The sequence below is a fragment of the Enhydra lutris genome, unplaced genomic scaffold (assembly GCF_002288905.1).
Source record: "Enhydra lutris kenyoni isolate GAN:26980312 unplaced genomic scaffold, ASM228890v2 scaffoldscaffold5, whole genome shotgun sequence".
Lineage (NCBI taxonomy): Eukaryota > Metazoa > Chordata > Mammalia > Carnivora > Mustelidae > Enhydra > Enhydra lutris.
The window spans coordinates 3,766,345-3,791,085 of record NW_019154089.1 but is presented as its reverse complement, the minus strand read 5'-3'; the positions used below and the strand labels follow the sequence as shown (position 1 = coordinate 3,791,085).

Sequence of the window (24,741 nt, the reverse complement as noted above, 5' to 3'; positions counted from 1 at the left end):
CTGATTTCTGTTTTCGGTGTATGTGATCAGAAAAGATACTTAGTATGATTTCAATCTTTTAAAATTTATCCAATTTAAAATCTTAAAACAATAAAACTTATTTTTCATCTTCATATGTGGTCTATCCTGAGTATGTTTATGTGTAAGGAAAATGTATATTTTGCTGCTATTGTGTATTCTGTATGTGTCTTTTAGGTCCATTGGCTGATGGTGTTGTACAAGTACTTTCTAACCCATACTCTTTTGTCTGATTTTATTCATTATTCAAAGTAAGCTACTTAAGTCTCCATTTAATATAGAGTTATTTATTTCTCCTTTAAACTATGCCAGTATTTTTCATTTATTTTGGTGCTGTGATTTTTGGTATCTATAGATCAATAATTGTTGGATGTTTTGGCGAATTAACCCGTTCATCACTCTCTGATGATATTCTTTTTCTCTTATATCTGTGTAGCCACATTGTTCTCTTTTGGTTACCATTTTTATGGATTATCTTTTTCCATTTTTTCAATTTCAAACTATTTTTTTCCATATCTCCAGTCAGTCTTTTGTAGCTATCAAATAGTTGGATCATGTTTTGTCATTACTGTTTCTTAATCCATTCTGCTAGTAATCTATGTTTTATGTTAATAATGTCACAAATTATATCTTTATATACCCATTATCATAGCTTTATAATGACTTCTTATGCATTTGTTTTTTAACTCCTTTAGAAAATAAAAAAATGTTACAAACCAGAATTACAATAATACTTTTAAAAAATAATTGCCCATGTATTTACCTTTGCCAGAGAATCCTGTATCTTCATATTGTTTTGGGGTACTGTCTAGCATTCTTTCATGTCAACCTGAGGGACTCCTTTCAACATTTCTTGTAGGACAGGTCTAGTGGTAATGAACCCCCTTAGTTTTCATCTGAGAGTATCTTAATTTCTTCCCCATTTTTAAAGGACATTTTTTTTTTTTTTTTTTTTTTTTTAAATGTTTTTTCTTTTTTTTTTTTTTTTTTAAAGATTTTTTATTTATTTATTTGTCAGAGAGAGAGAGAGGGAGAGAGAGCGAGCACAGGCAGACAGAATGGCAGGCAGAGGCAGAGGGAGAAGCAGGCTCCCTGCTGAGCAAGGAGCCCGATGTGGGACTCGATCCCAGGACACTGGGATCATGACCTGAGCCGAAGGCAGCTGCTTAACCAACTGAGCCACCCAGGCGTCCCTTTAAAGGACATTTTTACCAGTTATGGAATTCTTGGGTGATAAGATTTTATTGTCTTTCTTTTAATATATAATTTTATGACACTGCTTTCTAGCCCCCAAAGTTCCTCCTGGAAAATTTGCTGATAATCTTACAAAGGATCCCTTGTATGTGATGAGTCCCTTTTCTCTTGTTGCTTTAAGATACTCTCTTTGGCTTTGACTTTCAAAATATGATTATGATGTATCTTGCTGTGTTTCTCTTTTTAAATTTATTACACTTCCCATTCATTGAGCTTCTTGGATATATAAATCCATGCTTTCCTCAAATTCAGACATTTTCAGCCATTATTTCTTCAAATAATCTCTCTACATTTTTCTCTCTTCTCCTTCTGCCATTACCATAACATGTATATTGTCAACTTCATGGAGTTTCAGAAATCCCTTAGGCTCTGTTGGCTTTTCTTCATTTTTCTTCTTTCTTTTCATCAACTTGATAATTTCAAAAGTCTTATCTTCAAGTTCAATGATTTTTTTTCTTGCCTGCCAAGATCTGCTATTAAAATTCTTCCAGTGACATTTTTATATTTAGTTACTGTATTTTTCAGCTCCATTGTTTCTAATTGGGTTTTTTAATGTCTTCTCCTTGTTCATTTATCATTTGCCTGATTTTCACAGTCTTTTGTTCATGTTTTCTTTTAGCTATCCAAGCGTACTTATGAAGTTGCTTTAAATCCTCTGTCTTTTAAGTCCATTGGCTTTGCTTCTCCTGGAACAATATCTGCCACTTTGTTTTTTTCCTTTGAATGGGTCTTGATGGCTTATGTGCACTGTGATTTTTTGTTTTTGTTTTTCATTAGGGCATTTGAGAAAAACAACTATATCTCTCAGTCTTTGTAGAGTAGCTCTGTGCCAGTGTAGTCCTTCGCTAATTAACTGGGCATGTCTGAGGTTTGGGATCAGCTCAAGGTGGAAATGTGAGGTTTTCTCATGCATCTTGCCTCACTACATCTTTACTGGGCCTGTGTGTGATGCCCCCTCTCTCACGTACATAACTGGTTTTGACTGTCTTAATTTCCCAAGGAGTCTCCTTTCAGCTTTTCTTCAGAGTCTTAGATAGTTTATTGTCTGCCTTTACCCATGATCTCTTGTCCTAGGCTTCTGCGGGTCTGTAATCCCTCTGCATCTTTCATGAGCTATGCCTGTCCTTTATCTCTGTCTGGAATTTGAGTTAGGTAAGCCAGAGACCAGGTCTTTGGGCTGTCTCCAGACAGGTTAGAATATTGCAAAAAAAAAAAAAAAAATGTTTTCTTTCCTTTGTGCTTTATGGAATTGGAAATTGGGCTGCCATCTGCTCTAAATTAAGACAGTGCTGCACTGGGAAGATAGTGGTCTTGGGCAAGCAAAAACGCCATGAAATGTCCTACCATCTTGAATGTGGCTTTTTGTTGATTGGATGTTCACTTGGATGCTGCAGATTTCTAACTTTTTACAGAGACGTTACTACTTTATCTTAGTTTGGGGTGTTTTTAAATCTTTCTGTGTGGGGGAATGAAGCCTTGGAGCTTCTTCGTCTGCCATTTTGCTCCATCTCTTGCTTTTTTAAAACTATTAGTTTCAGGGGTAGAATTTAGTGATTCATCATTTGCATGTAACACCCAGTGCTCGTTACATCAAGCATGCTCCTAATGCCCATCGCCCCGCCCACCTCCCTTCCAGTAAGCTTCAGTTTGTTCCCTGCACTTGAGAGTCTCTTCTGGTTTCCCTCCCTGTTTTTATCTTTTTCAATTTTTCCTTCCCTCTCCTAGGATCATCTTTTTATTTTACTTCTTAAATTACACATTTGAGTGAAATCATGTGCTATTTGGCTTTCTTTGACTGCCTTATTTCATTTAGCATAATGCCATCTAGTTCCATCCACGTTTTGCAAATGGCAAGATTTCATTCCTTTTTATGACTAATATTCCATTATATATATCACATCTTCTTTGTCCATTCATTTGTCTATGGACACCTGGGCTCTTTACACATTCTGGCTATTGTGGACATTGCTGCTCTAAACATTGGGGTGCAGATGCCTCTTCAAATCACCATTTTCATATGCTTTTGATAAATACCTAGTAGTTTAGTTGCTGGGGCATAGGGTAGCTCTATTTTTAACTGCTTGAGGAATCTCCATACTGTTCTCCATGATGGCTGCACCAGCTTGCATTCCCACCAACAGCGGAAGAGGGTTCCATCTATTGCTGTCCCGGTGAGAGAATTGGATATGATACAAGGCACTATATTGGAGGAACATAGGGTGCCAGAGGAGAAGAGGAATACCTGGTTCTGCTGGGAGCAACTGAGAAGGGTTCCCAGAGGAGGAATAATTGAGCTGAGTCCCTTAGGCATCTCAGGTAAAGGAAACGTCAAGAAAACAGGCTGAAGCTTGAGAAGGGTGGAAGGGCTTAGGAAAAAAATGAGAATTTGAAAAGTGAGGACTGTAAGGGGACAAAGAAATAAAAAAGAATCGATTACAAAGTAGCTTTTTTGCCAAGTCCAGTAGTTTATATTAGGTCTTGAAAGTGAGGGGCAACTTTAAAAATTAAGGAGGGCAGTGGCATGATCAGATTTTCCTTGAGAATCAGCTCCTGCGGAAGCAGCGGGAACTGGGTAAGGATAAAGCAGAGTCACTAGTTAAAAACGTCCTAGTGTGATTGAGAAAGATGATGGGGGTCAGAATCATGACAGTGGCAGTGACAGAGAGATGAAATATTTAGAAGGATGAACAGACAGAATCTAGGGGCATAATACAGGCTGGGGCAGAAGGTCAGAGATAATGATGCCATTCCTGAAATCATGAGGGATACATTGCAAAGAGGAAGCTGATGAGTTATTTTTAAATTACTAAGCTTCGAAATGACCTAAAACCTTCTAGTGTATTGGTTGTGTTATTTTTTTTAAAAAAATTATGAAACGTGGCAATGAGGCTGATGTCCCTCTTGGCTATAGACACAATCCCAGTCCTGCTCTTAGAAGTCAACCCTGCTACCAACTTAGTGGGTGTCCATTCAGGCCTTGTACTGTTCTCCATACTTTCGATATTTCCTTCCATATGTTACATACCCCCAAACTTTTATCTTCGCACAACTGATATTGTAGAAGTTTTGCTAACTCTGTGCATATGAAGTTACACCACTCTTTTTTGACTGTTGCGTAATATTCCAGAATAGAGTTCCTCATGGATGGATGTTGAGTTCTGTCGCAGTTTGCCTGTTCTATCAGTGATGTTGTAGTGGATATACATGCCCATGTCCTTTGTAAATCATGCACTGTTCCCCTGTCTAGTAGTATTTACCGAGAAGTGGAATTACAGGGTCCTACGGATTATATTCTTATATCAATGGCTGTTGCCAAACTGCCCTCCCTGCGGGTGTTCTGACTATACAGGGTGCAGGTGTTCTTTATGCCACATTCTCGTCAACACTCAACATTTTTTTGAGTGAAAAATGAAAGATCCTTGTTTTAATTTGTGTTTGTGTGATCATCAGTGAGGTTAGGAATGGTTTCCTTGCCATTTGTCCGTCTGCTGTGAGTTGCTTATTTTTATCTTTTCCCATTAGTCTGTTGGGCTCTCTCTCTCTTAGGGATTTAGGAGCTTAAAAAAAAAATTAGGTACTAATCCTTCATCTGTTTTATGTCACCAGGATCTTCTTGGGTGTCTTGTTTATCTTTTTAGTTTGTTTATGATGTTATTAATTTTGATGGGAGAAAATGATCAATCCTTGCCTTTATGGCTTGTGTTTTCTAGAACAGCCCTGCTGACTCATGCTGCCTTAGGCAGTTTCATACTAGGTTTCATTTTATCATTTTCATTGTTTAAGGTTTGGAATTGAGATATCATTGGGAAATTCGGGTAAAATTATGTAAATGGCAGGTGATGCTTCTGGATGGAGTGGGAGTCAAAATGCACACTCAAGCTGTAGACTGGGGGCTTCTCAGAGGAGGGAAGATGGTTGAAACCAGTGGCATACATAGTACTGTCCAGAGAAATCAGGTAAAGTCAAAGAGAAGTGGGGCAGAGAAGTTATCAAGGAGGTAACTTGACAGAGCAGCAACCACATTTTACTTACACCAGTACTCCTAGAAGTCAGTGTGGGGCCTGCCCACAGCGGCATGCGTCACTCCAACACATATTCACTTATAAATCTATAAAGGCTTGCAGAGTGAATACACTTTAAAATCTTCCCCTTTCCTTGAATCAGTTTGTCCACATAAATCATACAAATGAGTGAGCCTTGTAAGAGAAGGGGCAATGACCTTCTTGCTTACCGTGTATTACCAAAGCTGGAGCTCTGGCTCAGCATTCCTTCGTTTGGGCTTGATCTTTAAACGAACCCCCGTGGCATCCGTGAAGTCACAGCTGGAGGAGAAGTATGGTAGCTGACCTGCACAATGGTGCTGATTTGAGATGGATTTGGAGAGTATCCACAAATGCCAACTTTCCCTTAATGGGTCCTGAAACTACCCTGGAGGGTTCGTATTGGTCATTGTTCTGCTAACATTAGTTATTTTGTGGACCTGTGAAGCACCTTTCCCTGAATTGTCAATCCACAGATTGTCTGTAAAGTCTACAGAATTATTCATAAGACAGTGTCTACCTTAGCTTTTGGCAAAATTACTCAGGGTATAATTAAGTCATAGGCACACTGGCCCAAATGTGGATAAAGCTGGAAAGGAAATAAGTCCTGTTCCAATTTGGGTGCTTTCTGATGTTTGACAAGCCTCTGGTATGTTAATCCATGAACTGAAGAAAAGTCAGAATCCCCTGTAAAGAAGAATTTCTTTCTTTCTCTTTTTTCTTTTCTTTTTCCTTTCTTTGGGAGAATTGGAGAATAACTAATGGGAGGAAAAGAATAGGCAGAACTGGAAAAGTTTAAGGTTGTCAGCACGATGACAACACTGAAATCTGATAGGTAAAAATGAAGTAACAAAGTGGAAAAGCTGCAAACATAGGGATTAGGAGATGTGGTTCTAGACTGTGTGGGCACAGGGTGCACTGAGAGGGGCCAGGGCAGGCTGGACTGCCAACTGGTCTACCTCCTCTGCCATGTACAGCAGCCCCCGTCTGCCCATGCTGTTTGTCCTCCAGAGACTGAGCATGGCCACGGCTCGGTGAGAAGACATGCAAGCTGAGAAAATACACACACTCAGATGTTGCAGACAAATCAAAATTTATTGAGACAGACAGAAATGCACCTACTCAGGACTACAGTTAAGCATTTACTATTAACCAAAGAGTCGTGTTCACATTCCAGAGAAGTCTACGTGGAAAAGCATTCAGAATTTACTAGATTTTTTTCTACATCACTATTTCATCTACAATAGGGACAACAAAATGACACTCAGGATTTGGTGGGCTCTCATTACAATGCTACACATTGAACAGGGACAAACATCAGTGACTTTGAGAAAAAGGTATAAAAAGACCAAAACCACCCACTGTAGAAAGGGCTCTTAGATGTTAGATGTTACTGTACAATGTGGTCAAGGTGGAAAAAAAAAAGTGTGAATGGCATTCTGGGAAAAGTAGAGGGGGCAGACCTGGACAGACACTTAGTCATTTACTACTGGGCATGGGGAAATGGGTATAAAGAAGGGAAAACTGGTAACAAAATCTCAGGTTGAGTAGTAAGGTATTCCCATGCCTAGAATATCTGTGGAATCAAAAAGACATCAATATGGCAGACAACTAACCATGGTGGAAGAAAATTCTGGGATTTGGGTCGATGCTGAGGCAACAGTATTAAATAAAAGAACCATGTGTGGAATAAGAATAAAGCTATTTAGTAGAGTGCACGCAGAAATGAGTGAGTGAGGATTCAGTTCAATACCTGTCTCAAAAAAAGGGACTGGATTATCACGGTATTATTTTTGTTTAATCAAGATTTTTATGTATACTTAGTCACTAGCAAAAGGACTCCTGCCCAAAAAGAGGAAATCACAAATTCTACCTCTAAGGATAAGGTAACTAGAAAATCGAATGTTTAGTACTTGTGAAAAGCAGCAAAGCCCTTTAAAAATCTGTCACGCCAAAGTGAGGCATGCAAAGTGGTGTTAATGTTGCTCCATTGATTTGGGGTCCCAGTCTTAGGAGGGCTTTTTATTTACTATTTTAATGAATCAAAACATCTTCTTGGAATATCTTTGAAAACAAGCATCTCGTTACCTTACTGGGAACTGACTGCTGAGCCCACTCTTCTCCATCGTTAAGTTAATGCTAAGAATCTTTAAGTGTCATCTTAATTTGACACTTGTCATAAGATAATTAGGCAAATTAGAATCAGTGGTTCTCTGTTCCTGGAAGTTTTTCTAAGTGAAAGCAATTTGTCGCTTTTAATTTGTTCTCTTGTGCGTTTTTCTAAGCTCAGAGGAGACAGTAACGATGGTTTTCTTTAATGGTCTAAACTGAATTTTTTTAATATGTCTTGATTCTTGTATACACTCTATTAGAATCTAGCTGCAATTAAGCACCTGTTTTCTGAATTACCACCTCAGTGTTTTGTTCAAGTGAGGGAAAACAATTGAAAGAGAGGTGATGGAGCTGCCATACCAATACAGAACTCGCCTCTGTTCTCGCTCTAGCGAGGGTCCTGGTGGTACCCGTATCTCCCAGGCCGAAGAAGTTGGTTGTATCACGTATGTTCATTTCCCTTCTGAGACTAAGTCTAGGAACGATGCCACTGTGGCCAATGCTAGGGTTGGAAAATGCTGGTTTGAAGGCAGCTTGGTAAAGTACAAAGAAATGGTCCATTTGAGGTGGGGGGCGGGGGGGTGGTCAGCTACCGCCATGACCATGGTTCGGCTGAGTGTATTTTTTGCCTGAGTTTACGTGGTTGTCTTGTGGATGGGTTGGAGCTCAGGAGGAAAGGAAGATAAACCAATGCGGGCCACAGAGCCTTGGCGGGGAGGCGTTGATGAGGGTCACCAGGTACTTGGAAACCAGGTGGGGCAGGGGCGTAAGGGTCTGAGGTACTGAACTAAATGGGGCCACTTTGAAGACTAGTCTTTGGTACTTCGATCTGAGCCAGCTTGATGGGGGCAGAAATCCTTGAAACGATAGAGAGGTTGACCCTACCAAATTTGGAGACAGGCTGTAATCGTGAGCTGACTTAGGGAAAAGAAACGCTGGTGGACAGCTTGCTTCGTCAGCCTCTTGACACTGGTGCAGGTGTGGGGATGGGGGAAGGAGTAGCTCTTAAAGATCCAACCCTAGTTTCCAGGTGCTATGATGAAGTTCTTTGTGGCCTCCCTTTGGGATTTTTTTCTTTTTAATAATGATGAGTGGTATAAAATCTGTACAGCTTGTGTACCCTTGCTATGATTTGTGGGTAGAAATGGGGCAAAAGCAAAAAATGAGGTTAAGAATCCTGAATTTTCTTCTGATAAGGAACACTGTGGTATTGTCTTCTCGGGGAGCAGGGGACATGTATCCGTGCCTTGGGAAAAGCCCTTGCGTCGGTAGGGAAGGTAGGAACCCATGGCAGACAGGATTGCTGCAGCCCTGGGGAGGAGGGGAAGGGAAGCTTTGAGCCGAAATGAAAAAGATGGCTTGTGAAGTTGCCCATGTGGGAGTCTCATGGCTTCTGCAAGGAAAGTGATTTAGGCGGACAGAGGCTTATCCAAATCAAAGGGCTTCCAGTAACTCTCCTAATGCATAGGGAAAGGAACCTCCTCAGCCTGCAGGCTACAAGTGCTAACTCTTAGTGCAAAAAAAGTACTTCTGATCTACATTTCTTATTCCAGAAATTGTGATCCAGGTCTGGACAAGCTGACAAATTTATAATTGTGTTTCAAATGAGTTTCGAAAAGATACTGAAGCGCTTTTTCTGAGTGGTGTGTGTGTGTGTGTGTGTCTTGTACACATAGACAGTCTACTCTGTACATACAAATATCCTTAGGCATGTACAGAGAAGCATCCAGACACCCTTGTTCATAAGGAAAATCAATTCCCCGAAGGAACTCTTGACTGAATTAAGGCTGTTGTTTGTAGGAAGCCAGATAGAGTGATATGAAAAACGAATTTTTAATTATTACCACGAGGGGTGGTGGGGATAGGGCAGAAGGAAGTACAGTGTGGTGTGTTTTCCACGACATCTACAGGACACAAGAAAAGCACTTAGACACCGTAAGGCTGGGAACCATGCTGGAATGACCACTGGTGTGGGTAATCGAAAAGCATCTTGGACGTTTACAAGGTGGGGGCTCCCTGCACGGTCAGAATCCCACAAACTTCACATGCGCGTTGTACAACTCTCACGGGAGGGAAGGAGGCTCCAGCTCAGCCAGCCGCTCCCCTGTCTAAATAAAAACAGGACACAACACCCTTCTTCCCACACAACTGTATGCAAGACCAGAATGTTCGGGGGACAAGGAGCGGTCTTCCAAACCTCAGGTCGGGTACAGAGAGCAACAATGGAGAAGAGGCCTTGGTGCTGTGGGGTCTTAGATACAAATGCCAGAGTAGGAAGTGACTTGCCGGTCGGTGCAAACCTCGTGTCCTCTTCCTCGTGGGGACTACCAGATGTAGCCCACCTCGTCCTCTTTGTCGTCGTCCTCATCCTCGTCATCCTCTGTCACTGCCCGGGTGTGCACCCTCAGCTTCCCGGATCTGTCCTTTGGTCCCAGCTCCCGCTCGTCCTCCAGGTCATCCAGCAGGACCACAGCGCCGCCACTGCCAAAATCCCCTGAGGTCTCCTGCTCCTCTTCTGAAATGAGAAGACGAAAGGAGAGATGAGAGGTTACTTGCTGTGGGTCCTTTTCATGCAACGTAAGCATAGGGAGAAACCACGCAGTTTACTCTCTGAATATTGGATCATCTCTGCGTGGATGGGGTTAGTTGACATGGCATGGGCCACAAGCTTTGTGAGCCCCAGAGGTCCGGAGATGCTTCTGCCTTCTTGGGGAGAACCCTGGGGGTTTAGTGAAGTTGCGCACTGTCAAAAAATGTGATCCAGTTCCCTGGTCACGGTGAGTCCCTACCCCTCAGAAAGCTAGCTATGCCTAATCTCATGTGATTTCAGGGTTCTTGTGTCTGCACTGTAAACTTGTTCACTGTAGGGGTGCCTGGGTGGCTCAGTCATTAAGCCTCTGCCTTCAGCTCAGGTCATGATCCTGGGGTCCTGGGATCAAATCCCACATCAGGCTCCCTAATCAGCAAGGAGCCTGCTTCTCCCTTTCCCACTCCCACTGCATCTCTCTCTTTCAATTAAATAAATAAAATCTTAAAATAAGACACAACTGTTCACTCTAGACCACAGACAGGTCTCGAGATTTCTCTACCCAGATCTTCATACAGTCAAGACCTGCCAGTCAACAGAGGTCACTGTGGGGCTGACGCAGAAGGCCCTACTCACCACAGCTCACGGCGCCCTGTTTCCTGGAGCCAGCCAGCTCGTTGCCATATTTATCCACACACCAGCACTGGCCTGTGCTGCCGTGGCACTGTGTGGCTTTGTAATAGCCCTCCTCGTTACACCGAGGGATGAACACTCCTGAGGGAAGACAAAGTCCAAACTGAATACACGTGCTCAGAAACTCAGGGTTAATGGCCCCCAAGAGAGAAAAGAGGGCTTAACACATCAGACGGGATATCCAGCAGAGCTAGCAGGGGGAATGGAGCAGCTGGTTATTGCTTTGTCAAGATTTACAGGGTCCTGGATGGGCTCAAGGTGAGAAAGGATCCCTTCGTGGTTGAGTTTTTATTTTTCCCTTTAAAATGCTGGTAATTTCTTAAGAGTTTCCCAGTCTTATGGAGACAGGATTGAGATGGAGCACTGCGGAATGTCCAGTGTACAGCAAAACTTGACTTATGTACTCTGTGAGGTGATTACTGCAGTCAAGTTAATTAACATCCATCTTTTCTATATGATGAGAACTCTTAGGATTTGCTACTGACAACTTTAATATGTACCACAGCAGTGGTGACTATAGTCCTCACGCCGTACATTAAATTCCTAGTCCTAACTTGTAACTGGAAGTGTGTACCTTTTGACCACCTTCCTCCAATTCTCCCTACCTACGGTAACCACCAGTCTGACGTCCTTTCCTAGGAGTTGTTTTAGGTTCCACATATAGGTGAGATTGTACGCTATTCGTCTGACTTACTTCACTTAGCATCTTGTCCTCCAGCTCATTCCATGTTGTCACAATTGGCAGGACTTCCTTCTTTTTATGGTGTATAATATTCTATTGTGTACACGTACACTAGTTATTCAGTGATCTGTCGGTAGACCCCTAAGTTGTTGCCATTTCTTGGCTATTATAAATAATGCTGCCATGAACACGGGAGTGCAGATATCTCTTTGATATGATATTTCCTTGGGATATATTCTGAGAAGTGGAATTGCTCGGTTACAGGGTAGTTCTATTTTAAATGTTTTGATGACCCTCCATACTCCTTTCCATAGTGGCTGTAGCAGTTTGCATTTGCATCAACAGCACACTAGGCTTCCCTTTTCTCTGTGACCTCACCAATATTTGTTGTCTGTTGTTGCTTTGATGATAGCCACTGTGACAGGTGTGAGGTGGTTATCTCATTGTGGTTTTGGTTTGCATTTCCCTAGTGATTAATGATGAAGAGCATCTTTTGTTGTAACTGTTGGCCATCTGCATGTTGTCCATTCTGGGGTACTTGGGTGGCTCAGTTGGTTAAGTGTCCTATTCTTGGTTTCCGCTCAGGTCATGATCTCATGGGTGGTGAAATCAAGTCCAAATCAGGCTCTGTGCTAAGTAGAGAGTCTGCTTAAAGGTTCTCTCCCTCTGCCCCTCCTCCTACTCTCTTTCTCTCAAGTAAATAAATGAATCTTTAAAAAAATAATGTCTATTCAGATATTCTCCCCATCTTTAAATCAGATTTTTCTTTGCTATTGAATTGTGTGAGTTCTTTAAGCCCTTGTCAGATACATGGTTTGCAAATATCCTTTTCTCATTCTGTAGGTTTTAATTTTAGTGATAATTCTGCTGTGCAGAAGCTTCTGTAATTTTTTATTGTTTGTGCTTTTGGTGACCCATCCAAAAAATCATTGCTGAGGCCCATGTCCAAGAGCTTTTCCCCTATGTTTACTTTTCAGAGTTTTATGGTTTCCATTCTTACATTTAAGTCTTTAATCCATTTGGAGTTTATCTTCTACCACTCATAAAAATTGAGATCTAGTTTCAATCTTTTATATACATTCAATTTTCCTAGCACCATTTATTGAAGAGATTGTCTTTTCTCCAGCGAGTATTCTTGGCTCCTTTACTAAGTCTAAGTTGACCTTATATACATGAATTTACTTTGGGGCTCTTGATTCTGTTTCCTTGATCTTTCTGTTTTGATGCCACCATGGCATTTTGGTAACTATATCTTGATAATTTGCTTGAAATCAGGAAATGTGATGTCTCCTACTTTGTTCTCCTTTCTCAGGACTGCTTTCGCTATTTGAGGTCTTTTGTGGTTCTGTATGGATTTTAGGATTGTTATTTCTACTTCTGCAAAAAATTCCACTGGACTTTTCGTAGGTATAGCAATGAATTTGTAGACAGCTTTGGGTCATATGGATATTTTAACAGTATTAATTCTTCTAATCCATGAACATGGGATTCCTTTTAGTTTGTGTTTTCTTTGATTTATTTCACCAGTGTCAGATAGTTTTCAGTGTATAGATCTTTCACTTCGTTGGTTAAAACACAGCAGCTACAAACAAAGAAAATCTTACTTCTTCCTTTCCAACTTGGATGCCGTTTGTTTCTTCTTCTTGCCTGACTGTACTGGCTAGGACTTGCAGTACTATGCTGAATAAGAGTGTTAAGAGTGGGTAGTTTTGTCTTAGTCTTGATCTTAGAGGAAAAGCTTTCAGCCCTTCACCATTGGGTATGATGTTGGTTGTTGTATGTGGTGTTTACTATGTTGAGGTTTGTTCTTTTTATATCTAATTTGTGTTCAAAGTCAAAAATTGATGTTGAATTTTGTCAAATGTATTTTCTGTGTCTGTTAAGATACCAGATCTATTACTATGATGTATTTTGAACCATCCTTTCATCTCAGGGTTAAATCCCATTTGATCATGGAAATTATACTTTTAATGTACGTCTGAGTTTGGTTTACACCTGGAAACATCTTAGAAAAAAGCAAGTATGTGAGCCCCACCCCAGGTCTGCTGAATCAGATACTTTGAGAAAAGGGCCTAGAAATAATATTATAATAATGTGTGTGTGTGTGTGTTTGTGTATATGTATATATATATATATATATATATATATATATATACACACACACATACATATATATACATACATATATATAAAATATAAATAAAATACAATAAATATATATTTGTATATATAAAAATATAAGCCCTCCAAGTGTTCTAATACATGCTGAAATTTGAAAGTCACAAGTTTATAACAGCGTCTTATATCTGAAGTTAAATTCCCACTTATAAATTCAAAACAGTATTTGAACCTTTCCAATTGCCAAAGAGTTGTCTATTTCATGGTTTTCTACATTAGTCTTGATTGTTTCACTTCATAATATTCCTATAAAGCTTTGCTAATTAGAACTTTTACTATTTTTTTTAATGCATTTGAAGGTAAGTTTCACTTTAGTTGCTTCCCTCTGATTTTGGTACACAAAATTTTCATTTTCTTTTACTTCTAATTGTTTTATTGTACTTTTTTTTTTATTATATTCTCCCCCTGCCCCCTCCAGGTGTGGGGTTTGGGGGATTGTTTAGTTTTCTTTGGTGGCATAATCCAAAGCAAATACTCTATTGTGTTTGAAAAGACAATACATTTCCTGATTATGTACAGGAATACATATATATGAATGCTAATTAATCAGGTTATTCATTTCTTCTGTCTACCTGAGCTAAGTTTCAAGAGGTATATGTCTGATAACAATTGTAGGTGTGATGATTCCTTCTTCTAATTCTCTTTTGTTTTAAAGTTGCAAGCATACTATAATATGGTGAAAGAAAAAGGAACATTTCGGCACCTCTTTGTTTATAGAATTGTTTATAGAATTCAAGACAAAGCATTTGCTAGATCAGATTTTTATGAAAAGGAGTCTTTAGTATCTTTTAGTTTCAGCTTCTAGTGTGATGGTTTTACCTTTACCTCTAAAAGTAAAAATTGGTCTCATAATGAGTTTTGGTCCATTTACATTTCTTGTGATTACAGATACACATGTTCTTCTTTTTCTTCTATAGGTTTAACAACTCTATAGTCTATTTCCAGTATTGTTATGCCTCTCTTTCTCTGTGGGAAATTCAACAATAAGAGCTCAAGTTAACCTAGGTTTTCTTTTCTTCCAGAATAAACTAGAAGCTTACCACCTTTTATCCTCACTGCCCCCCAACAGTCTGAAATTCTCATTCTTGCTCTAGAACATTTCTATAGGTCAATAGCAGCATGTCTTATTTCTTCTCCACAACTGGATCTAAATAATTCCTTCTGGGATTGTTTCATTTCCATAGAGTAAATCCTTTGGTGGCATTTCAGTAAGTCTGGGGTTAGTAAACTTAACTTACGGTTTGAGAATACCTCTGTCCTCACACTTGAATGCTCCGTTTCTGTTTTGGTTTTTCTTAGAGTGTGTGTGTTTCATAATTGCATACTTCTCTTCTATGGGGAAAATACTACTGAATGTGACCAGAGTAATAACACTGGTGTGAAGGCAAAGTGTTTGCTTACCTCTCTGGCCTTCTGCTCCTTAATTTATTTCAAGTGATAGACTCCAGAAGGAAGTGTAGCATGGGAAGCAATGGTTTTACTCTTTTGAACTGGATTTAACCTCAGATCCTGCTGATTGTGGCAACAACTCTTTAACACCCTGGTCACCAGGCTATTCTAAGATGACCAGGCTCTCAGAGATCAAATAGATAACCACAGAGAACCATCCTAAAGAATACGTAAGTCTGCTGGTACCCACACACTCAAAATCTCCACCAGTGCACAGCAGGAGGACAGAAAAGGAAAAACAAAAACAAGATATGATTCCCATGACCAGAAGGCAGAGAGATTTGTGAACAGATTCTCAATCAAGGTCTGCAAAGGAGAAGACCTACTAGAAAGCTGGAGAAATGCTGACCCCTCTCCTAGTGCTGCCACTGGAAAACAACAGCACTTGATAGACAAAAAAAGAAAACCAGATCCTGGGCTTAGCCTCCAGGCTGGTAAGAAGGAGGTGTTGCTCTAAATCAATGAGGTAATAGAATTACCATTCTTCCTAAGGAGGCAGTAACTATAACTGATGGGAGGTTGTTTTTTAAATTCAAATGCCCCTGAAAACACATGTATTATATTAGGAGATTTCCCTATGAAAAAAATAAGGTACAAGAAGGTCAATGGTGTTTTTTAGGAGTCAGCCAGAATAATCTCTATATGTGGGGAGATGTGATAAAGTAAGCTTTAGAACTAGGTGGGATTCATGATAGGACAAAGATAGGCACTTTGTAGGGAAGACAGAAGATGAGACATTTTATCTCAGACTCCATAACTTATAAATGTCTCATTATTAAATAACAAAGCACTCAGAGGATATCCATAGCCAATGAAAATAAAATTTAAAAAATAGATTTATACTATGCTATACCTGTGCACCTTAGGTACAAAACTCAAATCCCAAATACTCGCCAGCATGGAGACATCACGTAGGTGAGCACAAGGCCTCGCGCTGGAAATATCTACGGAATGAGGGAACCAGCCATTGGCCTTCACCCCAGAAAGATGCCTTTGTCTTTTTAGAACCTGGGTCCACCCAGGTCAGAATTACAACTTCGGGGATCTTTCCGAGTTGAACAGCAGGCATTATCAGAAGCGGGACATCTGAGCAAGCCAGTGAATACCTTTCAAAAGAATGAAGGAGTAGCTAGGTATTCTGAGGTGACCCAAGAAGCAGTGGAGGAGAACCCGCCAGAGTTCACAGACAGCCTACTTCTGACAAGCTGCAGCAAACTTGGCCCGTTTCCTTCCAGTAAATAGGTACACGTCTGAAACAGCAAGCTGCTGAGGCAAGGCACCTGCTGCTTACGGCCTAACAAGAATAATTCTGAATTCCTGTACTACAGCTGTCAGTTCTCTTTTTAAAAAGCAAGTAAAGCAACACAGACTCCTTTTTCGGCCAACAAATGAGCCTTACCACTCTCTGCCAGGAGGCCCCTTGAGTGCTGGAGGAGGAGGACATGCGGCTGCAAGGGACACCTCGACAAGCCGGCCTTTGCTACCTTTACCTCAGCCCCAGCTTGGCAGGTCCAGGAAAAAAACACGGTTAACATTCAGACAGAGAAATGTACACTGTCTGAAGAGCCTTATGCTTTCCTCTACGGATTATTATGCGGGCGAAACCAAGAAATGCATTTAAGCACACTAAAGTCTTTGAACCAGAAAAGGGCCCAGCTCATCTTCCTCCTTCCACAGACAACTTAATCTGGGGAGTAATTCCGGAATTTCCAGACCACATCAGGGAGGAGTTGGAGGTAGCCATGGTGCTGCGGCCCCGCCCACTAGTCCCCCCGCTAAGGGAGGAGGCAGCGTTTCTCAACGAGCTCCCTCGCCTCAACTTACCTCTGGCCAGCTGTCTGGGGATGAAGGGGTGCGTTTCTTTCAGGAAACGCAGGTACCTAATTGAATAACCATTGCTGTGGCTCAATATTACAAGAGACATGGATGGTTTAATTAGTTGTTTAAACGAGTGACATGAAATTGTACTTACCCAGCAGGCTTTTCCCCTTGCTCAGCTTCTGAATCCTGTTCATTTCATTCTGGCAAGGGAGACCTAAAAAATAATTTATGAAAGTCAGTTTCCAGATGGTGTGGGGACATAATCTCTAATGATTGGCTCCACCCTTGATGTGAAATGTACACAATGACACACCTGGGACTGGAATTACTCCATATGCTGTTATTATACAGCAAAACAAATTCAGGCCATTAGTGTTACTAATTAAAAAAGAAAAAATCTTACACTGTGAGGTACTTAAATAGTATTTGGGGGCTACCTGCATTGTATACTAATTTTTCTGCCCACCTTCAACTGAAGCAAATGCCAGGTGCCAACTAGGTGATCTGGCAATAGACATTTTAGTCAGCTGAGAACCAGGATCCAAGCTTCCTAGTGGTTAAATGTTCTGAATGCAACACAGGAGCCGCGAACCAGAGGGAAGGTGACAAATACTTGATGTACCCCAGGCCTTGCTGTAGGACAGAAAGAGGATTAGAATGGCTACTTTAGATTTTCTGGCTCATTACCCCAGGATAGGACAACACGGGCCTCAAGGGCCAACTCTGAAGCTATCCGAGATACGCAGAGAGGCAGAGAAAAGGAAGACCTTAATTCTCAGCTCTGCCACCTCACAGTGGAATGCTTTGGGCAAATCTCTCTCAGCCTCCAAGTCCTCAATTATGAAACGCCTGTTGTGGTGAAGGACTGATACAGTGGGAGCCACATGGCTAAGTAGGGCCTATGGGAGTGTGCGGTTCTCCAGTCTGGAGACCTGACTCTGTTCTGAGCTTAAAGGAATATGGCTGCACCCATACTGAGTGTTACCATGACTTGGCCATGCACACCCTGTGGCTTGACAAGGTTCTGCTCTGTGCTCAAGGGCCCTACACTACTTCTGTCCAAGTAAGTTTGGGACCTGTAGTAAGTACCCGAGTACCTCTTTACATCTGTTAGCCTGTGCATTGCACACCACACCATCTTGCTGCTTGTTCCTTGAGAAAAGCTAATAAAATCTGGTTACTTCTGGGGTTAAGGCGCTTTCTGAGTATTGGAGAAAGATGCCAACTGAAAACAAGGAAAAGGGAAATAAATTCCATCTTTGAAGATGAAAGGTAGCATTTACTAGGACATGGGTACCAGAAAATGTTCTAGAATTTTGTCTTAATCTTTACAACAATCCCACAAAGTAGGTACCATTATTATTCCTATTTTGCAACTGGAAAGGGTCATCTCTGTGTGAAACCACAGGGCATTTGGAAGACTATTCCAAGACAGTACAAGTCACCTTCATTCACATAACACCGTGTCAGTTCCTCAAACTGTCCCATGGCAATTGTAAAAATTCTGCTTCTTTTTCAGCAAGGAAACATGAATCAGGCTGAGACATACAAGAAACTGCTGTGAGAAAAACAGTGAAGAGTTAGACCAAACTCCAGATAAAGAATTCTAACAGAAAAAACGTTGGCTGCTGAGCAGATGACAAGTTACTAAAGACTCCTCCAAGTGGGCAAGGACGCTTGTGAAAAAGACACTGTGAGACCAGAGCTCAACGCAGATACAAAGACTCAAGGACAGAATTAAACACTGAAAGGAATGAAGGTTGTATCTGAAGCAGCAGAACTCAGGCTCAACATCCAGGTTACTGATGCTCCTTCAAGAAGACTAATCAAATGAAACCCAAGTTTTAATCCCACAGCATAAAAATGCATGACATGTCCCCAGGAAAAGGGCTACAAATAGACTGAGCCAAACTAAGACATGTCCTAGGAAATGGTTTCCATTATTGTACAGCTAAACCCAGTACTGGGAGAATCATGTTTAAAGATAGCAGTATAACAAACTCTGGCTCCAGGAAGTTCTACTTAGCACCTTTCTTTCTGTACTTAAAAAAAAAAAAAAAAAAAAAAAATTGTTTTTTTACAGGGTATAATTCCAGTGAGAATTTTTGAAAAAAAAGTTCTAAAACCCAAACAGAACACTAAAAAACATCAAAGCCAGACAACAAATAATACTACCGCATGGAGAATTATAAAGTATGCTCCCAAACTTTCTGGGGCCTGAGAGGGACTCAGCCTTAACTGTAGATTATCTACACATTTATCCTAACAAAAATACCACGTATGGAATACCTACAGTCTATAGCTAAAAGAGTGCCTTGGAGAGAATTTCAGCCTTGAATACATATATTAATCAATAGGAAATAATGAAGAAATGTGAGTTCTGGGTCAAGGAGGGAGGCAGTGGGAACCCAACCAAAAAAAGAGAGGGAAATGCCACAATGAGAAACAAAAAAGGAACTATAATGAACGGACAATTGTCCTTGATTCAGCTTCTCCTGTGTGCCATGTGAGGAGGGTTCTGGCCTCCTTCAGCCATTGCTCAAAGGCTGGCCCAGCCAGGGACATCCACATGGCATGGTAACCACATCTGTCCCATGTTAAGGACAGCAGCCTTCTTCTCAAGGTCCTGGCACTCATAGCTCTGAGGGAGATGCTAGCATAAGGCTTAGCTTACTTATTCAGGTTAAACCTGAACTCTGGCTACAGACACATGAGGTTGTATGAACTCAAGCCCAAAGCCATCTTCGTACCCAGTACTGCATGACCCAGGTATTTGTTAGGATAACAACAAGGCTGTTAGTCAACACTGATTTGGAAGTAGCAGCTGCCAGGAGGAGAAAAGAGAAAGGAGATAGAAAAAGAAAAAAATGATCACTTTGCAGAGGATACGATGGCACACCTGGAAAAAATCAAAGGAAACCAACCAGAATAATTATTACCAACAACAGGAAAATTTAGTAAGGTGGCTGTGAAGAAAATTAATCCTGAAACAACCCCCAGCAAGGGACTACAATAGGAAAAAAAAAAAATTTTCGTTTACAAGGAAGATATATACAAGGGAAGTATAGTATCTGGGAGAACAAAACTTAAAAATGTACCTCCGTTGATTGACAGATGCTGTCCTAGAGTCAAAGGATTCAATATTACCTAGCTATCAATTCTCCCTAGATTACTAAGACCCATAACAATAAGCATAAGAATATCCAGGAAAGGGGCGCCTGTGTGGCTCAGTGGGTTAAGCCTCTGCCTTCAGCTCAGGTCATGATCTCAGGGTCCTGGGATCGAGCCCCATATCGGGCTCTCTGCTCCTCGGGGAGCCTGCTTCCTCCTCTCTCTCTCTCTCTGCCTGCCTCTCCTCCTACTTTTCCTTTATATTCGTTAAATAAATAAATAAAAACTTTAAAAAAAAAAAAAAAAGAATATCCAGGAAACCCTGAAGGATGAGTGGCAGGAGAGGGTGGCCCCACTAGAGGTAGGGATAGACAAATATACATGAAGAAGTTTTACATACAATAGATGAAGCATTCAAATTAGAGGAGGAAGATGGCTTAGTCACTAATGACAGGTAACTCAACAACCTTCTCCAGGGGTCAGCTCCTACCTGACCACACGCGGAAGAAATCTAAAGCAATACAGGATTTCAACGGACCGGTCAACCAACCAAAAGGTACTGATGAAAACACAAACACAAGAGAATTGCTTTAGTATTTCATGGCACAAAATACCTTTCTAAGCCTATGATAAGCCTCAAGGCTTCTAGAAAACCATAAAGGATGGAAAAACTTTACATTATTAAATTGAAAAATTTCTCCCTAGCAAAAATGCACCAAGTCAAAGTTGGGGGATAAAAGTATTTGCAGGACATGTGACCAGAATAGTACTAATGTCCTCCATTCAGGGAGAATCCCTAAAAACACACCAAAAAGGACACACAGAGACCTAGGTATTTCTTTGTAAGAGTAAAACTAGTACAACCATTTGGGGAGGAAATGGGAAGTAATACTTAAAGATGCACGGGGCACCTGGGTGGCTCAGTGGGTTAAAGCCTCTGCCTTCGGCACAGGTCATGATCCCAGGGTCCTGGGATCAAGCCCAGCATTGGGCTCTCTGCTCAGTGGGGAGCCTGCTTCCTCCTCTCTCTGCCTACTTGTGATCTGTCAAATAAAAAAAAAAAAAAAAATCTTAAAAAAAAAAATGCACAAGCCCTACGACCAGTAATTCTGCTTTGAGGAAAGTATCTTGTAGTCCTATCAGCAGATACATGTACTTGACACTGAGTGCCCTTTGCAATGATTCACATTTTCTGCTCTGTGTGTACAGTGACTCTGAATGCAGAGAGGCATAGACATGCATATAATTTTAAAATTATAATATTCATAGCCCTCTTCCGTTCCTGCAGGTGGGTTCCCACAGCCATGCTCGGAGTAGATTATCCATGATCCCCGACTCAAGCTGAGCCATCTTGGGGATGTGGGACTGGGATTCAGATATAAGCCACTCTCTGCTGGTCCAGCTAGCTGTGGATCACCACACCTGGGTGCACAAGCCCAGGAAGCTAAGCCAGACCATGCGGCGCCTCCCAGAGACTCCGAGCTCCTGCCTCTGCATTCCTGAGAGGCCGTAGGGGAACTCAGTCCTCTGACTTGCCATGATGTGAGATACTCCTGCGTTCTTTCGCCATACTCCTCAAATGTGATCTCTTTTGTAAGTGAGCTGGAGTGTATAACCAAGAAATCCTTGCCTACGAGATTCAGGAGGAAGCTGTATTTACCCTAGAGAGGCTGACAAGAGGCTTTTCTCTGACAAGAGGAGACTTCGTGTGACCAGGGGCATTACGGTACTCTGCTATTTGTACAGTATTCCTCAGAGAAAGGATAGCACAGTGACCTTGGGAATGATGTAGCAAAGGTTTCTACACCCCCTTTACAGATGTAAACGCTGAGGTATGAGATGGTTAAGAGATTTCCTCCAAGGGAGAGTGAGGTAATGGGCCCTTTCGTTATGCTCTTGGGTTTTCTAATATACAATGATAAAAATAAAGTGAGAAGAAAAGAGCCTTTGGGTCTGGCATTCTGTCAGCTGACTGCTTACTCTCTAGCCATGTCCTTTGGCTTGATGACTTCCACCTGCCTCCCTAGTATGTGATACACAGGACTTCGGCGCCCAGTGTGGCTGCCCTGAGCATCAGGAACCACCCCACCCCCCCGCCCCCCACCTCACCTCCAGGCTTCTGGAAGCAGTAGCACCACTCATTGTTGGAGAGCTTGCCATCCTTGAAGGAGTCACAGGAGTTGAAGAGAGGCTTGATGCAGGGCTCATACTTATCCAGGTAGATGGCATTGATCTCTGAGTGGTCAAGCAGGAGGTCATAATTCATGTCCAACTTGTTGAACATCCAGCCCAGGGAGTCCTTGCAGATGGGCAAGATGCTGGTGTCAAATCCTGCAGAGAGAAGGGTGTATCTCAGCGGCCATTAAGCCTGATCTGGGCTGACACGAGGAGGCCCAGGACCCCCCCACTGCCTACTCCCCTCCTGAGGCACTTACCCTCCAAGGGTGAGTCTCAGGGGCACCCTACTAGAAGATACTAATATTGGAGTAGGGGTTTAAATAAAATATTTTAAAATGCTCTTAAACAGAAGTCAGCATTTGAGGAAATTATGTCCCAAAGGGAACAAGTCCCCCACACTAATTTATCTGGGATGTAAATATGAGTTTTCATTTACCAGACTTGCTTAAAACAGGGTATGCCCAAAAGGAAGAATATAAACCTGGTGAGTAAAAGGAAAAACTTGTAATTCTGCAAACTACACTTTTGTATTTAGGGGAAAATACCTGAATCACCAAAACAAAAGAAACTATTGTTAAAAAAAAAAAAAAAAAGATGGCAGTGAAATGAAACTATATAGCACAATCCAGAAGCACTGATTATGTCCCAAAGGACTGTTAAATCCAAGCTGTCTGAACATTAATGGGAAAACTAGCCAGGTATCTGCCTCTGTTCCCCATTCTTCTTTTCTACCGTCCCCTCAAGAGATATATGATATGGAATCCAAATTGACTCAGACAATAATTTCTTTCTTATTTCCCTGGGGGAGGAGGGGTAGTTTTCTTAAAGAATTATTTGTTTCCACAATGGGAACTATACGCACTAGAATAATAACACTTTGCTTAACACTCAGGATATTGAGTCTACTGTAGACAACCCCCAGAGAAGGCCTGCCCCAAATCTAAAATTGGTCTTGCTTTCAGAATCAAAAGCACTATGCACTTTCAGGTTGTTCCATAAGTTGGATTGGTAGAAATGGTTTTATTTTCCCAGGAAAATTACTATAAAAGTTCATTTCTCTGTTATTTAAGGTAGTCCTCTAAGCCCCTTATTTTTAATTATCTCACTGAATCCTTCCAAGAAGCCTCTAAAACACTGTATTCCTTCTACTTTACAGATGGAGGGGAAAAGCTCAAGGCTTAAGTGACTTGCTCAAGATCCTCTAATTGTGGAGCTGGGCTTCCCAGGCAGGTGCCCCAGGCCTGAGTCTACATTCTCAGTCCCTTTTCTCCTGGGGCTGCCTGTGCCTCCCATGATCCTCCTACCCTGAGGACATCCAGCCGGCATGGGGGCCATGCCTGAGGATGGGCTGTGCAGGGAGGGGTGGATACAGCAGCCACAGCTGAGGCCCTGATGGGCTTGACTGCCCACTCCCTGCTCAGCAGGTTTCTGTGCACACTACCAACTGTTGAAAGCCTTGGTTTCCTACAAAAGGGTCTTCACTGTCCAGAAACCAGTGAAATAAGTGTAGCACCTCCACCTCTGAGCTCTTCCAGAACCCTCTGCTTCCCCTTACTGTCAGTTCATGTTCCTCAGATGCTAAGCTCCTTGAGGGCAAACACCATGTTGAGTAGCCTCGGCCCATGCAGCCATGTAGTAAGGGCTTAGTGAAAGCAGATGTTGAAAGAAGTTCTCTAACTCTTGCAGAGTTTGGCCCTTCAAACATAAAAATCAGTTTTAAAATTTATTCCCACTGACACCTTATAACATGTCTTAGAAAACATTCCCTTCTCAAGGGATACTAGGGGACATCATGTGGCCTCTTCTTTGAAGGTCATGATTGAACCATCTCTATGATGGGGATGTCCTTAGGGGCTGCTGAGTAAAGCAAGATCATTTACTCTGACACTAAAAGGCTCCACTATTTTAGATGGAATATTTTACATAATATGCATCAATTTTATAGGACATTAACATTTTAATACATGACCAAGAGAAGCTCACTGCTCACTGACCAGCCAAGAGACATGCCATGCTGGTCGGGCAGTAGTCTGAAGGTCAAGCCCCACCTCCCCAACACCCATTTGGAAAGTTCTAAGGAAAAGGCACCTGCATCTGGTATCTAGAAGTGGAGGGCGGAACAGAACACAGCCCTTCTAATTGCCCCCAAGCAGGTGGGATTTCTAATGCCCCATGATTTCCTCTTCATAACTCCTGAACTGATAAAAACATCTCTCCCTCCTATGGCCTTATGGGCTAACCAAGCCTTGCTCCTTTTTATTCCTTTCACTGCAGTTGCTTCAGGACATCAAACCTAAAAGCCTCTTTGGGGACTCAATTTGCTTCTGGCCAAGGGCAGGTCTTTTGCTAGCTCACCAACTGTCTGCAGAAGGAGTCTCATGGGGCTGGAGGGTGTAAGGAGCTACTCTCTGCACAGCCATCTGCTCTTCCTGGAAAGGTTGTTCAGAAAGCCCAAAGGCCTGGCTGCTCCAGGAAGATCCCCAGGAGAAGTTCCTCTAGACCATCTGTGAATTAATTGTCCACAAACTTCCAAGGAAGCCTCGGCAGGAATGGTAGGAGGAAGGCAAGAATGGAAGAAGAAACTATCTTCCTCCTTCTTTCCCATAGACTCAACCACCTGAAACCACTCTGTGGATACTTAGATCCTGAGAAGCGGACACTATCTTTCCCTTAAACTG

The 24,741-nt window shown here is 41.7% G+C and overlaps 1 protein-coding gene across 1 annotated transcript in view; it reads right to left on the bottom strand.

Moving 5' to 3' along the window:
* Window positions 1–9,242: 9,242 nt before the first annotated feature.
* Window positions 9,243–24,741, bottom strand: part of LOC111141029 (SPARC/osteonectin, cwcv and kazal like domains proteoglycan 1) — a 498,494-nt gene continuing 482,995 nt past the window's right edge. The window contains exons 7-10 of the mRNA XM_022493359.1: window positions 21,995–22,216; window positions 16,926–16,988; window positions 10,588–10,725; window positions 9,243–9,939 (exon numbers count right to left, since the gene is read on the bottom strand). Of these exons, the coding sequence (XP_022349067.1) occupies window positions 9,749–9,939; window positions 10,588–10,725; window positions 16,926–16,988; window positions 21,995–22,216 (614 nt within the window). The 3' untranslated portion in view covers window positions 9,243–9,748. The remainder of the gene's footprint in view (window positions 9,940–10,587; window positions 10,726–16,925; window positions 16,989–21,994; window positions 22,217–24,741) is intronic.